The sequence below is a fragment of the Lucilia sericata genome, unplaced genomic scaffold (assembly GCF_015586225.1).
Source record: "Lucilia sericata isolate MDLA Ls3-8-SP2 unplaced genomic scaffold, ASM1558622v1 Contig000609F_arrow, whole genome shotgun sequence".
Classification (NCBI taxonomy): domain Eukaryota; kingdom Metazoa; phylum Arthropoda; class Insecta; order Diptera; family Calliphoridae; genus Lucilia; species Lucilia sericata.
This window is the reverse complement of record NW_023994616.1, coordinates 150,551-165,559: the sequence shown is the minus strand read 5'-3', so window position 1 is coordinate 165,559 and position 15,009 is coordinate 150,551. Positions and strand designations below refer to the sequence as shown.

The 15,009-nt window shown below is 29.5% G+C and overlaps 6 protein-coding genes across 8 annotated transcripts; 3 read left to right on the top strand and 3 right to left on the bottom strand.

Moving 5' to 3' along the window:
• Nucleotides 1-795: 795 nt before the first annotated feature.
• LOC119606652 lies at nt 796-4,094 on the bottom strand. Of its 2 annotated transcripts, none has more exons than XM_037960205.1 (5): nt 3,529-4,094; nt 2,623-2,811; nt 1,730-2,566; nt 1,435-1,608; nt 796-1,365 (listed from the first exon to the last, which is right to left on the bottom strand). In XM_037960205.1, exons 1-5 carry the CDS (start codon nt 3,880-3,882, stop codon nt 976-978), a joined length of 1,944 nt encoding a protein of 647 aa, XP_037816133.1. In that variant the 5' UTR covers nt 3,883-4,094; the 3' UTR covers nt 796-975. The 2 variants fall into 2 exon arrangements, with proteins under 2 accessions (XP_037816133.1, XP_037816134.1); XM_037960206.1 differs by having other exon boundaries at nt 796-1,356.
• A 149-nt stretch (nt 4,095-4,243) lies between these two features.
• On the top strand, nt 4,244-5,588 carry LOC119606655. The gene is made up of 3 exons (XM_037960209.1): nt 4,244-4,635; nt 4,699-5,256; nt 5,322-5,588. The coding sequence occupies exons 2-3, from the start codon at nt 4,768-4,770 to the stop codon at nt 5,580-5,582; spliced, it is 750 nt and encodes a 249-aa protein (XP_037816137.1). The 5' UTR covers nt 4,244-4,635; nt 4,699-4,767; the 3' UTR covers nt 5,583-5,588.
• Nucleotides 5,589-6,162: 574 nt separating this feature from the next.
• Nucleotides 6,163-7,251, bottom strand: LOC119606656. Its single transcript, XM_037960211.1, has 2 exons — nt 6,607-7,251; nt 6,163-6,519 (listed from the first exon to the last, which is right to left on the bottom strand). The coding sequence occupies exons 1-2, from the start codon at nt 7,066-7,068 to the stop codon at nt 6,271-6,273; spliced, it is 711 nt and encodes a 236-aa protein (XP_037816139.1). The 5' UTR covers nt 7,069-7,251; the 3' UTR covers nt 6,163-6,270.
• Nucleotides 7,252-8,020: 769 nt separating this feature from the next.
• On the top strand, nt 8,021-10,386 carry LOC119606654. Its single transcript, XM_037960208.1, has 5 exons — nt 8,021-8,310; nt 8,384-8,450; nt 8,919-9,068; nt 9,699-9,764; nt 9,830-10,386. The coding sequence occupies exons 1-5, from the start codon at nt 8,165-8,167 to the stop codon at nt 10,232-10,234; spliced, it is 834 nt and encodes a 277-aa protein (XP_037816136.1). The 5' UTR covers nt 8,021-8,164; the 3' UTR covers nt 10,235-10,386.
• Nucleotides 10,387-10,544: 158 nt separating this feature from the next.
• Nucleotides 10,545-11,368, top strand: LOC119606657. Of its 2 annotated transcripts, none has more exons than XM_037960213.1 (2): nt 10,545-11,051; nt 11,117-11,368. In XM_037960213.1, exons 1-2 carry the CDS (start codon nt 10,679-10,681, stop codon nt 11,338-11,340), a joined length of 597 nt encoding a protein of 198 aa, XP_037816141.1. In that variant the 5' UTR covers nt 10,545-10,678; the 3' UTR covers nt 11,341-11,368. The 2 variants fall into 2 exon arrangements, with proteins under 2 accessions (XP_037816141.1, XP_037816140.1); XM_037960212.1 differs by having other exon boundaries at nt 11,111-11,368.
• Nucleotides 11,341-14,638, bottom strand: LOC119606653. The gene is made up of 8 exons (XM_037960207.1): nt 14,516-14,638; nt 14,124-14,443; nt 13,119-13,346; nt 12,903-13,055; nt 12,685-12,840; nt 12,304-12,615; nt 12,097-12,243; nt 11,341-11,534 (listed from the first exon to the last, which is right to left on the bottom strand). The coding sequence occupies exons 2-8, from the start codon at nt 14,346-14,348 to the stop codon at nt 11,400-11,402; spliced, it is 1,356 nt and encodes a 451-aa protein (XP_037816135.1). The 5' UTR covers nt 14,349-14,443; nt 14,516-14,638; the 3' UTR covers nt 11,341-11,399.
• Between the last annotated feature and the right edge of the window lie 371 nt (nt 14,639-15,009).

Here is a 15,009-nt window from a genome sequence, read left to right as displayed (position 1 = left end):
TAATAATTTCAATTAATTACATTATATAATTCTATGTAATAATTTGAAAACCTAAAAATTTTCCGATGTATGTATGTATAGGTATTAATTATATAATTAATATATCTTGAGTTAGAGTACCAAATTTGGCTATGCCTAATATTAAACACTCTTCACCTCTAATATTTATAGAAATTTCATTTGCATATAAATTTTAAAAACATAAATAATAAACAAATAATGGACTTATCCATAAACTTATGTATACGCATAAGTTTATTATTTACGATTAAGTAAAGAGGACTTTACATGGAAGCTACCACTAAGTATGGGCCGATCAATTCGCTGAAAAAATATTGTGTTAAATTTTGTATGGACCGGTACAGTTTTTAGTTGGTAATACAATTTCTATTGATATTAGAATTATATGCAAAATTTTGTGGTAATAACAATATCCTAGAGAAAGTTATTAACAATAAATCTATTTCCCCGATGTAAATTTGAATGGGAGCTACATAAAATTTTGAATCGATTCTAAATACTTGTGATAAAATTTGTTGAAATAGTTCCTTTAGTTTCTGGAAAAAAAAACAGTCTAGCATGAGAAAAATGTAATATGGTATTTTCAAGAATTGTTTCGGAATTTTACTCATATCTCGGTTATTTTTGGACCGAATTTGATGATTTTAAATAGCGAACTTAGTTTATTAACAGACCTAGTTACATACCCAAAGAAAATTCCGAAACATATAAAAAAATTATAATGATTATAGGTATAGGTAGGTGTTTTCAAAAAAATTTCAGTCAAAATTTTAACTAAAATTTATATTTAATATGTATGTATGTATTTAATATAACTAAATTACTAACGTGAGTCCGCATTATGTTACAAAGTTTTTCTATGTATTTAGATTTATAGCTATTAAATTAAAATAATAAATTTAATTGCTATTATTAATTGATGATCCAACAACATAATCAACTAGAATACTCTTTCTATTGTTGAGTTGCAATATGATGTTCTGGTATGACTTCAACAGCATAGGCACCATTTAAATCTGTTGTTGCTACAATGGTCGCTTCGCCACGACTTAGACGCTCTAATTCTATACGTGCTTTTTTCGCCTGTAAAGCAGTCAAATACTTTTGCATGCGATAGTAACCTGCTTTTTCGCGGAAATAATCAGTTTCCATGCGCAAACGATCTTCCTGCAGTTTAAGGAGTACTTTTGCTTCTAGAGGAGGCAGTAGATTGGTTGGTTGCAGCAATTGTGTTTGTGGTAGCTGCTGTTGACTTTGATATTGCATAGAGGATTGTTGATGAGGTGAGTTTGCACGTGATGAATGTGCTGACAAGGGATTTGCTTGTGGCATGTCCTGCATTAGCTTAAGTAAAAAAATAATAAAAATGTACCCATGTAACGATATGATTAATAAGATTAATAAAATACTTACACTGGGATCAAACGGTTCTTCATCATAATTATTAGGATCTTCCTCTATGATATCATCATATAAAGAATCGTCCTTTTTAATATTTGTCTCATCAAATTCGGTATGTATTTGCTGGTCCTCAGCATCATCTAATTTTGCCCATTTGCTATCATAATCGTCGTCGTCATCAGTATCCTATAAAAACACATTTCAAAAGTTTCATTATTAAAAATTGAGAAAAACATACGATAGGTAGTGCCACACAAAAACCGGTAAAGGGCTTAAAGAACACACAATTCACATAATTCCTACTTACAAAATCAACATGTCTATTCCTTTTTTTAGTTCTCATTATAATTGGTTTACTGTCGCCATTAAGATTTTGATTATTAGTTTCCACCGAATGCACCATGGCCAAATGTTTAACTATTGTCTCCGTATCCTTTGTCTCAAATAGAGCATCACACATATTACACTTTGTACGTTGTTGATCTTCTTCCAATTGTGAACAGAATTGCCAAATGAAATCAACATTTGCTGGCACCTTAAAGTTATCCTCCTTGATGGCAACAAAATCTTCGGTAGCCTTGCTAAGGCGTCCATGTGTTATAACACCATGCATTCGATGCAAGTGACGTTGTAAATTCGAAGTACCCTGGTAAGAAAGATTTTTCTTGCAAAAACAACATCTCACTTGATCCGTACTAATACGGGTACAAAATTTCCACACTACACTGGCCGTACTTAGAGATTTTCGACCAAATTTTTTACCCTCATACTCAGTATGCTCGTAATCGTCATGTGTTTCTAATTCAGTAAAAGTTTCTGGTTTCGCATTGATAATTTGATTCAATTGTGAGCCCGGTTCGCCGAGTACATTATGACGTCGCTGCAAGTGTGTTATAACATTGGCAGTGCCATGAAAAGACATTACTTTGGTGCAGAGTCTGCAGCGTATCGTATGACGTGAAAGCTTTTCAACATAGTTCCAAACATAGCTAGCTCCGCGACGTTCTTTACGTTCGGCCGATGTTATATCGGCACTAGACCGTCCACCGTTGTTTTGTTCGTCATCATGATAGGTTGTTGTGTTAGAGAGCGAAGCTGTGGCCTGCATAGTTTCATCATCCATTTTTATAGAATTTGAAAGATTCTGTAAAAGTTAAAAGGTTTCACTAAGTTGTAGAAATTTAGTATTTAAACTTTTACCTTATTCTCTTTAATTAAATCGGAATGCAAACGTCTTAAATGTTTGCTGATATTTGCTGTATTACCACCACCAAAGTATAAAATCTTGTTGCATAGATGACACCGGGCGTGTTTGGAATCCTCCTTGGTGCAGTATTTCCAAATGAAACTGCGGCTAGGACGTATACGTACTAAGTTATCTAAACGTTTCTGCAATAAAATAATGTCATTTATTTATTACAGTTATCTATTTTTACAGCTTTTACAGTTGTCTATCTATCTATCTATCTATCTATCTATCTATCTATCTATCTATCTATCTATCTATCTATCTATCTATCTATCCATCTATCTATCTATCTATCTATCTATCTATCTATCTATCTATCTATCTATCTATCTACCTATCTATCTATCTATCTATCTATCTATCTATCTATCTATCTATCTATCTATCTATCTATCTATCTATCTATCTATCTATCTATCTATCTATCTATCTATCTATCTATCTATCTATCTATCTATCTATCTATCTATCTATCTATCTATCTATCTATCTATCTATCTATCTATCTATCTATCTATCTATCTATCTATCTATCTATCTATCTATCTATCTATCTATCTATCTATCTATCTATCTATCTATCTATCTATCTATCTATCTATCTATCTATCTATCTATCTATCTATCTATCTATCTATGAATAATGCATGATATTATCAATCAACAGATTCCTACCAAAGATTCAATTCTCAATATCAAACATTCTTTTGAGAACAAAATTTAAATTTCATCCGTTTCGAATCTTTTTTGGACAAACTATGCTTGATTATCAACATCTGCTGGGGACCAGCAGACGCTATTCTAAATAATATTATGTTCTACATATTTCCATTCATATGGAACACTTTATTACTTACATCTCTTTGCTTGCTGATATCATGTGCAGAAGCCAAATGTCTGGCTAAATTGCTAGTTTGGCTGCCAACACAGGATTGACACAACAGACACTGAAACTGGTTTGTTCCGACGACGGGTTGAAAATATTGCCAAACAAAACTATATTTACGTTTGTTAAGATATTTAATTGCTGAACAATCCTTTGGATTTGTTGCCGTTGTGGTAAAACTATCTTCCGGTGGTTGCTGCTGAAAGGTCTCAAAATCGACCACTTCAATGTCATTAGAATCTACGCTGCCCTCAAATATTTCACTAACTTCGTAATCAGTTTCAATCAATGTTTCTCCATTGTCCTGAATTTGATACTCTTCCATTTATTTGTTGTTATTTATGGGGACAACGGATTTGTTTTGATTTGATTTTTTGCAAATAATCGGTATTTAACATTAGATATTTAGTTTTTCCTCAAATGGAACATATAATTGAGTAATCAGCTCACACAACCCAGAAGAAAAAATACCAATTTATTTTCTTCCAACACCACGAGTAGTTGTATATTCATCAACGAATGAAGAAAAAGAAAGAGACGCCAAAAAACTATTCGTTCCAAAACGAATTTTTATAGGGTGAAGTAAGCGATGAATTTATTCTTTTTCATTTAAATTTTGACAGCATTGGTTTTGTAAAAACTTTTTTATACATGGAGTTTGACAGCCAAGGCATAACTTTTTATGTACAAAAAATAATCAGCTGGTAAACAGTCATTTACCTGTACCAGTTCGCCTTGAACGAAAGAAAAACAGAAAGAGACGCTAAAATCGTCAAATTTTGTTTTGTTTTTGATAGAAATGGCGGCGAAAGAGCAAAGCATTAAAAACAAAACATAAAATAACAATACTGGCAATGCTTACCAACAGTACAATCTTGAGTATTAATTAAAAATGCAAAAAAGTGTTTCCATTTTAATAAATAATACATTTCATGAACTGTTATAAACAATAAATTTAACACAGCAATAATAACATTCCATTCTGGTTACTTGTTATTTTTTATTCTAAAATACTCATTACTTGGATTACTCTCAACATTATGCATCACTATTAAAATACAAACCGGATTTCTGCAAAGTAATTTTTTACCTTTTACCCTAAAAATATTATACGAATAATTTTTTGTTTATAACATTTCAGCAACAATAATTTCCGTTTTGTAACCTCAATTTCAAATTGTAGCAAGACCGTTATTAGCCAGAGGAAAAGATGAATGATAATTGCTTGGACAATATGAACATGGATAGCTCAGATTTCGACAATACAAATCTGAACCACGCAACCTACGACAACAATACAAATTTACTCAGCAGTAGCACTTTGAAAAATTCAACAAATTACGAGGAGCAGCAGAAAAGGAAACGTAGTTTGGTGTGGAATTTCTTTGAGAAAGTGGGACTCAAAAGGGTGCGTTGTCGTATTTGCAATCATGAACAGAACTATCAGGGAACAACTGGTAATATATTGAGACATTTGAAAGCTCGACATGATTTGGATGTAACTTTAAAAGGACAACAGGATCCGCGTAATATGCAGCGTATCAATGAATTGAGTAACATGTCTTTGCCCTTAGCAAGTGAAATGAATATTGATCGTAAACCTACCGTACTGCCAAAAATACGCAAGAAATCAGTGAGTAGTGATACATCCGATACACTAGATCCTTATAATGACCATGAAAATAACACTAAACAAGAGGTGTGTACATACTATTAAATGTACATATAATTCAAACTAAAATAATTTATTGGTTGAAATTTCAGAATTTCGAAAATGATATGTTTTACGAAAGCATGCCTGAACTGCAGGAAGACTGTTTAGAAGAATCCTTAAATGTTAAGCTAGATGATCGTAAAACTGCTAAACGAATTAAATTGGAAGAGGATCGTATTGTAGCCGAAACGGAATATTTTCGCGAAAAGGCCGCCTATTTTCGCATGCAGAAACATTTTACGGCTCTACAGGCTAAAAAGGTTAAATTGGAAATAGAACAAATTAATTTAAACAATAAAAATTTATCTTAAATCAAATTACTGCCCAGATCTAGTTTGCTTTTTGGTTAGTAAAACCTTCATCATGTGGGGGGTATGTTTATAAAAGCAATTTTAAAGGCAAGTTGGTTGTAAGCTTGGTAAAAATCTATAATTACAGTAATGACGAGTAAGATTAGAGTTTGTGCCGATATGGCTATTTGTTAATGGAATTTAATGAGACCTATGGTCGATTATGGACCGATCCAGGTTTTGGTTGGTAGTACAATTTCCATTAATATAAGATTGATATGAGCAATTTTGTGGTAATACCGATGTTCTGGAGGGAGTTATTAACAATAAATTAATTTTCTGGCAGTATGTAAATTTATATGAGAGCTATATGAAGACATGAACCTGACAGACAAACGGACACGGCTACATCGACTGGTTATCTCTAAGAACTCGCAATATATATAATTTATAGGGTCAAAATTATATTGCCGAAATTACAAACAGAATAACAAACTTATATAAATACCTATAGTCTTCTCACGAATGTGAAGGGTATGATAAAATTGGGTATGCAATTTACTTCAATAGCTCCTTTTTCGTTAATAATTTGCGTATTAAATTGATTTTATTACTAATTTTATTATTGCATTTTAATTTAAACTATTTGCTAATATTAAGTCACTTAAAGTTAGTATGTATGTACCTATGACATACTTATTGCAGCCGATTATTTAGCATACAATTGCTCCAATTCAAATTTAACCTTTTTGGCTTGTAAAGCCGTTAAATGTTTTTGAATGCGAAAATATGCCGCCTTTTCCCGAAAATATTCCGTTTCCGCAATAATACGTTCATCTTCCAGAGTAGAGCGTTTACGGTTTAAATTGTTCTTGGAATTCCGATTATTTTCGAATGGTTCCCCTAGTTCATCTTTGCTAGTATAATGATTGTTACTGTCATTAAAATCGATGAAAGGCTGAAACAAAAAGAAAACAGTGTTTTATAAATTAGGGTTTATTACATTAGTCAGAACACTAATAGTGTAGGAAAAGGCAATAAAAACCTCTTCATTATTTCCATAGGGATCTATGTCAGCTTCATTATCATATACCGATATCCTTTGACGATTACGACTATATTTTGAATGACCTACATCCTCACTTTCGTCTTCTCCCTCCTTCTGTCTACTGCCTTCCGTACGTTGATCCTCATCATCTTCATCAAAACGATTTTCACTTTTAATATTTATAGCCGCAATTCTCTGCTCAAATGGTATGCCGGAAGTGGATAATGCTTTCATGCGTTTAACATTTTCTGGATCGGCTAAACCTACCGCTCTGGCATCTATATCATGTTTAGCTTTTAAATGTCTCAAAGCATTGGCTGTGTTGCCCATATATCGCTGCTCGTGCTGGCAAATACGACACTTGACACGGACACTGCTTAATTTCTCAAAATATTGCCAAACCAGACTGGCTCGCTTACGTAGAGGCACATCTTTATTCGACTCATCATTATCGCTCATTATGTGTTGGCGGTTTATTTAAACAACAGTTTTCTGATAGTCAATGTCAACAAATAATTTTCGAATAATTATCTTATTCGCTTAATTTCAAAGGGTAAATATTATATTGTTTTTTTAGCAATAACTCGAATAAAATTTTTCGTATTCGTGTTAAAAGAAACAAATGAGTAAAGTGTATTAGTGCTGTACAAACAAATGCAAAGAATCGAGTAATTGTAGTCGATTAAAAGTAATCGGAAAGATTGAGTAACTGTATTTGATTTGTAAGTAACTGTCATAACTTACAGGTTAAATATAAAAAAGCAGTTACATTTTTAAATTTTTATAAAATATCTTAAATGTCCTGCATAAATGCCCTGCACTGGTAATAATTTTTTTTTTTTATCATAAAATGAGGTTCCCACTGAAAATAAAAGGAATGATATTATGTGAAAGGTCTTTGTGCGGCGTTTACAAATTTTGAAAAATGGAATGTTTCAACATTCCAACTATGTAGTAAGTATTTTTTTAAATCTGTCAAAACGTATTTCCTATCCGATCTTATGTTATCTATTTAATATGTAATTTCGATTATTTACAATAATATTTTTGTAATCGCATATACATAAATGCTTGATAAATGCTTGACATGGCTTTGAAATCGCTTTTCGAAGGTTTTTCATATGATATCAAAATTAATATATGTATTTATGTAATTTTGGTTTCATATGAAGAAATATGGAAAAAATCATGAATATCTCACAAAATATTTTTTTATCCTTTGATCTAGCTCACAAAATAAATATTTATTATCTGCGCGAACATTAGCAAATTTTATTTTGGTGCCATCTTAATGTACATATCGTAAGTAAAAAACGATTTCTATTTTACCCCACTGTAATAATGATATTAATGTGGCATCACTTTTTTTGTAAACATTACATTTACGCACCTACCTAATCAGATGTTAGTATGTATTTGACATTTTATCTACATACGCCATTTTTACTTGACGCGTCAACTTGTTAACATTAGTTTTATTGTGTGTCTGAAAATTAAAATAAAACTAAACAAATTTTTTATTACTTACATAAATCGAAACAAAAATTCATATAAAATGAAAATGTCCGGACGTAAAACAAGCGCTGCATATGAATTGTATGGTTTTATACCAAAAGTGGAAAATGGCAAACATGCAGCGATTTGTACGTCGTGTAATCGTGTATTACAAAATACGGCGGCTATACGTTTACAAAAGCATAGGTAAAAATTATTATTACATATAATTTTTTGAAGATTTTATAGAAAATAAATAAATGCTTTAACATTCCTTTAGAAATTCTTGTTTAGCTGCTCGAGCTAATGGTGGGGATCCTGTACATTTTCCAAATTTAGAAATAAAGGTAAACAGTGAATAAACAGAAAAATGTAATAAATACAAATAACATGTGTATGCACACACGTAAACACCAATCTATACACATGCATGTAATAATACCTGAATAAAACAACAAATAACATAATGGTGAAAGAGATGGGACAACTTTTATCGTTTATAAATATTTACATTAGGCTGGGACTTGAAAATATAACTACATATAATGTAGTTATCATGGTATAAAAAATATTTATACCATGGTAGTTATATAAAAAAATTCGTAAAAGAAACCCAAATGCTTATAAAATTTAAATGCAAAAGTTTATTCAAAACCTTTAGGTTTTTGGAATGAATAATTTTTTTGTTGATTAATTACTCGTCAATTCTACGGACTGAAAAATATCTAAGTTGTAATAAGAAACTCTAGTCATAACGAACAAAACTTTTCACTCAACTTTAATGATATCAATCTAAATCTTCTACATATTTACAGAAACGCATAACACTCAAAACTGATGCAGTGGTGCAGCAAAATGAAAACATAAATACAAATGTTAAAACGGAACAAAGTAATATGGAATTTGAAGATGCAACTATTAATGATAATGCAAATGATAATACAACCTATGATGATGCCGTAGAGGTAAGTACATACATATGTAAATATTTTTAGTTTTTAAATTATGACAACAATAAAAAATAGTTAAGAAAATAACACAATTTAAGTCGAATTATGAAACATAAAAGAAACGTAAAAAAACAAACATAATTTTCTGTTTTGTTTTAGAATTTACAAGATTTTATACCATCACGTAAATCTACAACAAAAAAGCAACGAAGTGATGATAAATTAAAAGCTAAAATACAATTTTTCAAGGAAAAATCCAAATATTTTCGTAGCGAAATGAATAATTTAAAAATTGAGAAAACTATGATGGTTTTAAAAGTAAAAAAATTGCGTTTAGAAATAAAGCAATTAGAAATGGATAATTAATTAATTAATTTCATAGAACAGTATTATACCTAGAAAAAATACGTTTTATATTAAATTGTTCATCAAAATAAATGCATTTCTCTTAATTTTTAATACTGCTTTTAATTAAATTAATATTTTACCTTTAAAATATTGGAACGATTTAAATATTTTGATTTAAACCTAAAAATATTTTTCCCTAGGGGAGAAATTCTAAATGTTTATCTATTTTTTTTTTTTGGTAAATCAATTATAATTTTAATAATTTATTTAAAATTTAATTGCAATTCATTTCACAAGGCTACAAATACCGCAAAAAGATTATGCAAAACTTCAATACGTGAAACTCTACATAAAACAATTGAGGTAAGTTATTTAATAAAAAAATTAAATAAAACCTTTTTAATTTTCAATTTATTCTTGCTATTTAGTCCTCTCATAATGGGGTACAAAATGAAAATCCTTTACAATCACCTATTACCACCACACAAACTCCCCATCGACCAGAACCATTTGAAACTTATCATACTACAAATACCTCTGCTCTCGATATGACTGCTGATGATGACGACAATGATGATGATATCGAGGAAGTCAATGATGAGGATTTAATTAATATCGAACAAGAACTTGATGTAATACAAAACCTAATGCCACGTTCTAAAGAATCGAAACAATTACAGGATGAATTGTCTAAAGCTGAAGCGGAATATTATCGTAGCAAAGCTGCCTACTTTAAGAAGTTATCAGAAAATTGTAATGTCAAGAGAACTTTAATGTTATTGGAATCGCGTAAATTACAATTGGAAATCGAAAGGCTTACCAATGAATCGTAGTTTAATTTTGTTAATTGTTTTAAGTTTTAGTTTAAAAGCTAGTTGAATGCTATAATATTTTTTTAACAATAATTAAATTAAACATTGTCTCCCAAGGTTGATGATGGAATTTAAATATAAAAATTATACTACTGTTAAAAATTATCAAAAGTGCAAAATTTTGTTTATTTATTAATGTATAGATAATATAGCTGGATAGATAGATATCTTTAATAACTGATTCTTTTATTTAATATTGGCACTACCTTCTTTATTTTTATCATGCTTATTACATTATGGCTTGGATCTACTTACGGTTGTCAAGTTATAATCGAAAATTCTGAGAACTATTTGTCAACAAAATCTCTTCGATTTTAATTAAAAATATACATACGTGCGAATCATTTTATATATTTTTATGCAATTTTAACCAAAAAATATACAAAAATAAGATAATCTAAAATTATGTCGAAAGAACTACTACAAAATGACACAAATGACACTAAATTATGTGGGAATGATGAAATAGATTTGGTAAATTTTGAACTGCAACAAACAATAGCCTCTCCAATAGGACCAATTTCAAATGGATTGCATGATAAACAACAGTCCTTGGTAGAAAAAGCCAACAATACATTCCAAGAACTATGTAAAACTTTAGAAAATGAACAAACTAAACTGTTGGAATTAGAAGAAAGACGCAAAAAATTACAAGAAGAAATGTTACTTTTAAAGGCGGAAATTGAAGAAGAAAAAAAATCATTTAATTTGAATATAGTACAATCGGTAGCTGAAAATTTGAGTGCCTTAAATAAATCAAGTGCTAATGATGATAAAGGTAAATAAATAAAAATAATAGAAAAATTAAAATAAAGAATTTTAAACTGAAATATTTAGATTTAGACTGTAAACAAAAGCTAGAAATGGACGAAAATGGAAAATTTAAAAACTTATATACTTGCTATGAAGATGAAGAACCGTTACAAGTTACAGCCCGTAATATAGCTGCAAAAAATACTACGGAATATTTACAAGAAGAAACCACTATACAAGAACATGTGCAATATATTAGAAGTGAATTACAAAATGTACTCACTGAATGTATATCTGAACAATATGATAAATAATTTTTAAATGTAAATATGTATATGTATATTTTCGTTGATTTATTAAAATTTTAACAACTTTATACTGTTATGTATTTTGTAAAAGCTTCTGTTTTTAATAATCCTGCGAGATTTTGTTGAATTCTTCGAAGTTTTTCAGTTATGTCGGAATTTTTTAAATGATAGTTGAAAGTTTCCAATACAGAAGTAATGACCTAAGTGATATTTCAAGTAATATTTAAAATTTGTTAGTTGAATTTATAGGGCAGTGTCACACGTTCAATATATATCGTGATATTTGCTGTATTGTGATATGTATTGAACGTGTAGCATGTAATATTGATGGATCATATTCCATATCACAGAAAACCCCAATTTTGTGAAATCCAAAATTATTATCAATATTTATAATGGATCTCGTGATAAATATTGAAGGTGTAGCATGTTTTGTGATATCAATCACTATACTTTTGTAAAATTTGTAAAAATAAATAAAATAAAACAAATAACAATGAAATATTGTTTTAAAAGTTGTTAAAAAATATAACAGAAAATTACTTTTTTCTCATGATACAACCATTTGTGTTAATTCCGGATTTTCGAGGCATTCGTTTAATCATCTGCTGACCCGTATACCATAAAATATTGCAAATACTGACGTAAAAAATATTGAACGTGTAGCATACCCGAGGTATTCATCAATCCATTAAAATGGGTCGTGATCCAAATTGATCAATATATATTGAACGTGTGCCAGTGCCCATAAGCATTTCTTACCGGCATTATTATGTCTTGCTTAGCTTGGTGCACTTTTATAGTTTCCATTAGTACGGCTATAAATTTGTTAAGAAATATAATTAAATGTGTTTCTATTACCGATAATTTTATGGGTAATATAGACAGTATATAGATCTTGTGAATTTCCTATAATTAATTTGAAATATAAGTTTTATCGTTTTTTTATTTTTATATATAGAAATATACCTGTAATAGTTGCAGGGTGTTTTCTGCTGTTTGCATTAATTTATATGATTCTATAACAAACATTTGTAATATACTTTTAGCCCATCTATAGCAAGTGTAGCTAGTATTTGCGTTCGCCAATAAACGATACTCGTTTACATTTTCCATCTGTGTTAAATCTTTTATGAAAAAATCCTCAAATTCTTTGTGATTCAAGGTGAAATAAACAATTAATTTGTTTACAAACTTTAAAAGACACATAGAGGCTGCATTGTCCGGAGCCAAAGATATATTACGTAGTAAAACTTCCATCATATCATCTAAGTAGTTCCACTATATACATACACATATGTAAAAAAATATATAAAATATATATTTTATTCTTTTCTTTTTTTTACTTACCGTAAAACTATCGAAATTTGTATAAAAATCTAAACATTTTATTAAACAATTCCATTGTTTATTAATAAATAGAATTGAATCCATAATGTGAATATCTTTGAAGACAGCATCATAAATAACACTGTGTATATTCATGGAAATAATGTCGTCATTAGCCTTTAAGTAAAAAACACTTATTTACAATAATATTTTAAAACGAAATAAATTAAAATATTTACCCCTTGTTGCAGCATAATCAAAAATATTGTTGTACTTAAGGTTTTATAATGGGTTTCGTAACAAGTTCTCAAATTTAAAGCGACAGATAAACAAAACATAAGGAATTTTTGGCTCATCTTACGATCATGATCAAGAGCATTACAAAAACGAAACTTGAAACATAAAAATGGTATAAATATGACTCTGTCTTACATAGTTTTAAAAAAATTACATACCTCTAAATATTTTACAAAGCCATTTACAGCTCCCAATTGCCTCTTCCATTTATCATTATGTAATTTGTCCTCGTAGTATTTGAATAACGATTCATCTAATTCTTTAGTTAGTTTAGGAGTGTTTTGTAAAACTCTTTCTGCATTACTAATCAATTCTTTGCGATTTAATTGATAAATTGTATTGGAAGAACTGATTTCACAAAGGAGCACAATGAGTTTAGTTTCTATCTAAAGGAAAAAAATAGGTACATACTATAAATAATAATTTAATTGGAAAACATAATTTAAAAAATAATTATCAAATCGTCCTGGATTAGGCCTTGATTTTGTCTAAAGTGATAAAATATAACAGGTATCTGTTTACATATGTATCTACCCAAAAATCATTGGACATTTGACAAATGCGATAGAAATAACGTTTAGAGTTAACTTTTATATACCTACATATCGTCACCTAAAACGCAAACGGCCCTATCTAACATTTTTAAAATTTTACAGGAGAAGCAAAAAACTATTTAAATTGAAAAGTTTGTTTCTATCAGCGCGATTTATTTTTATAAAATAAACAAATTGTTTAATGGTGAAACGTATTATTTGTTACAACAGTCGACATTGGCGTACATAAAAATGGATAAAATGGACCTTTTACCTTTAATATTTAAATGTTTTTGTAGATAGGGCCTTTTGTTTTTTGACAATAAAATAGCTAATTTTGGTCGGAGGAGTCTAATTTATTTTGTGGACATTTGTTTTGATGAAATACATAAGAATCTGCAATAAAATCGTTTTTGGTTAGTTAGGGCCGTTTCAGGTGACGATATGCATGTATGTAAGTTTGTAAATTTAAATATTTATAATATGCATACGTTTTGGTACATATGTGTTCCTTGTTACTTTACAAGACCTCTTTAAAACACTGGTTTTTACTCTTTAGCTTCAAAGTGTTAATATAAATAGTTTAGTACTTTGATTTTTTATTTTTATCCTACATAACTTTGAATATACCTCCAGTTTAGCTCCTTCACATGATTCTTCATCGGTCCATACAAAATTATTTGGCTGTTGCTGGATCCAATCATATAAAAGAGGCAATTGTAGTTCTAAACAATCGTGATAAGTAGTAAAATGTTCTCGTTCAATGGGAATGCTGTCCAGATCATGTTTTAGCTGCGGCAGTAAACAAGAATCCAATAAATTCTTTATTTTATCCAAAGAATCCATGATAAACATTTGCACCGAGTTTGTTGATATTTCAACACAACAATAATAAATGATGTCAATTTAGCGTTTTTTTGAAATCATAAAGATAACAAAAAAGTAATTACCTATTTTTGCAAAAATTTTTCAAAAAAACAAATCAATTTAACAATCTAAAAAATAAATTTTTTATTACTTACCAAACTACTTTTAATATTAACATAAATACCCTTTTTAAAAGAAAATTATAATTTCACCTTTTATTTTTGCAATTATCTGTAGCCATCAGAGCCCTGAGCCGACAAATATTAACGGCGACGGCGACTGACACTAAATATGTCAGCGGCGGCTTAAAATCGAATGTAAGCCGGCTAAGTTTTCAACTACGTTTAGTTTTTAAATCTTCAACGATTTTAAATAAAAACGGAATCCGAGAGATCAGAAAGTGGGATTTTGGAAGCAAATATATTGTTTATAACAACAAAACAGAGCAAGCACAAAAGTTGTGTGAGAAATTATGCAGGGATGGATAACAAATTCTTGAAAATTAAAAACAAATTCTTTTCCAAGTTTTACGAGGATCGGCCTATATTTGACCCTATCCACCATATATAACATCTTGCAGAAAATCAGTTTCTAAAAAATTTTGCATTAAGGAAATGATCAATAACGTAAAAACAAAGATATTTTATTT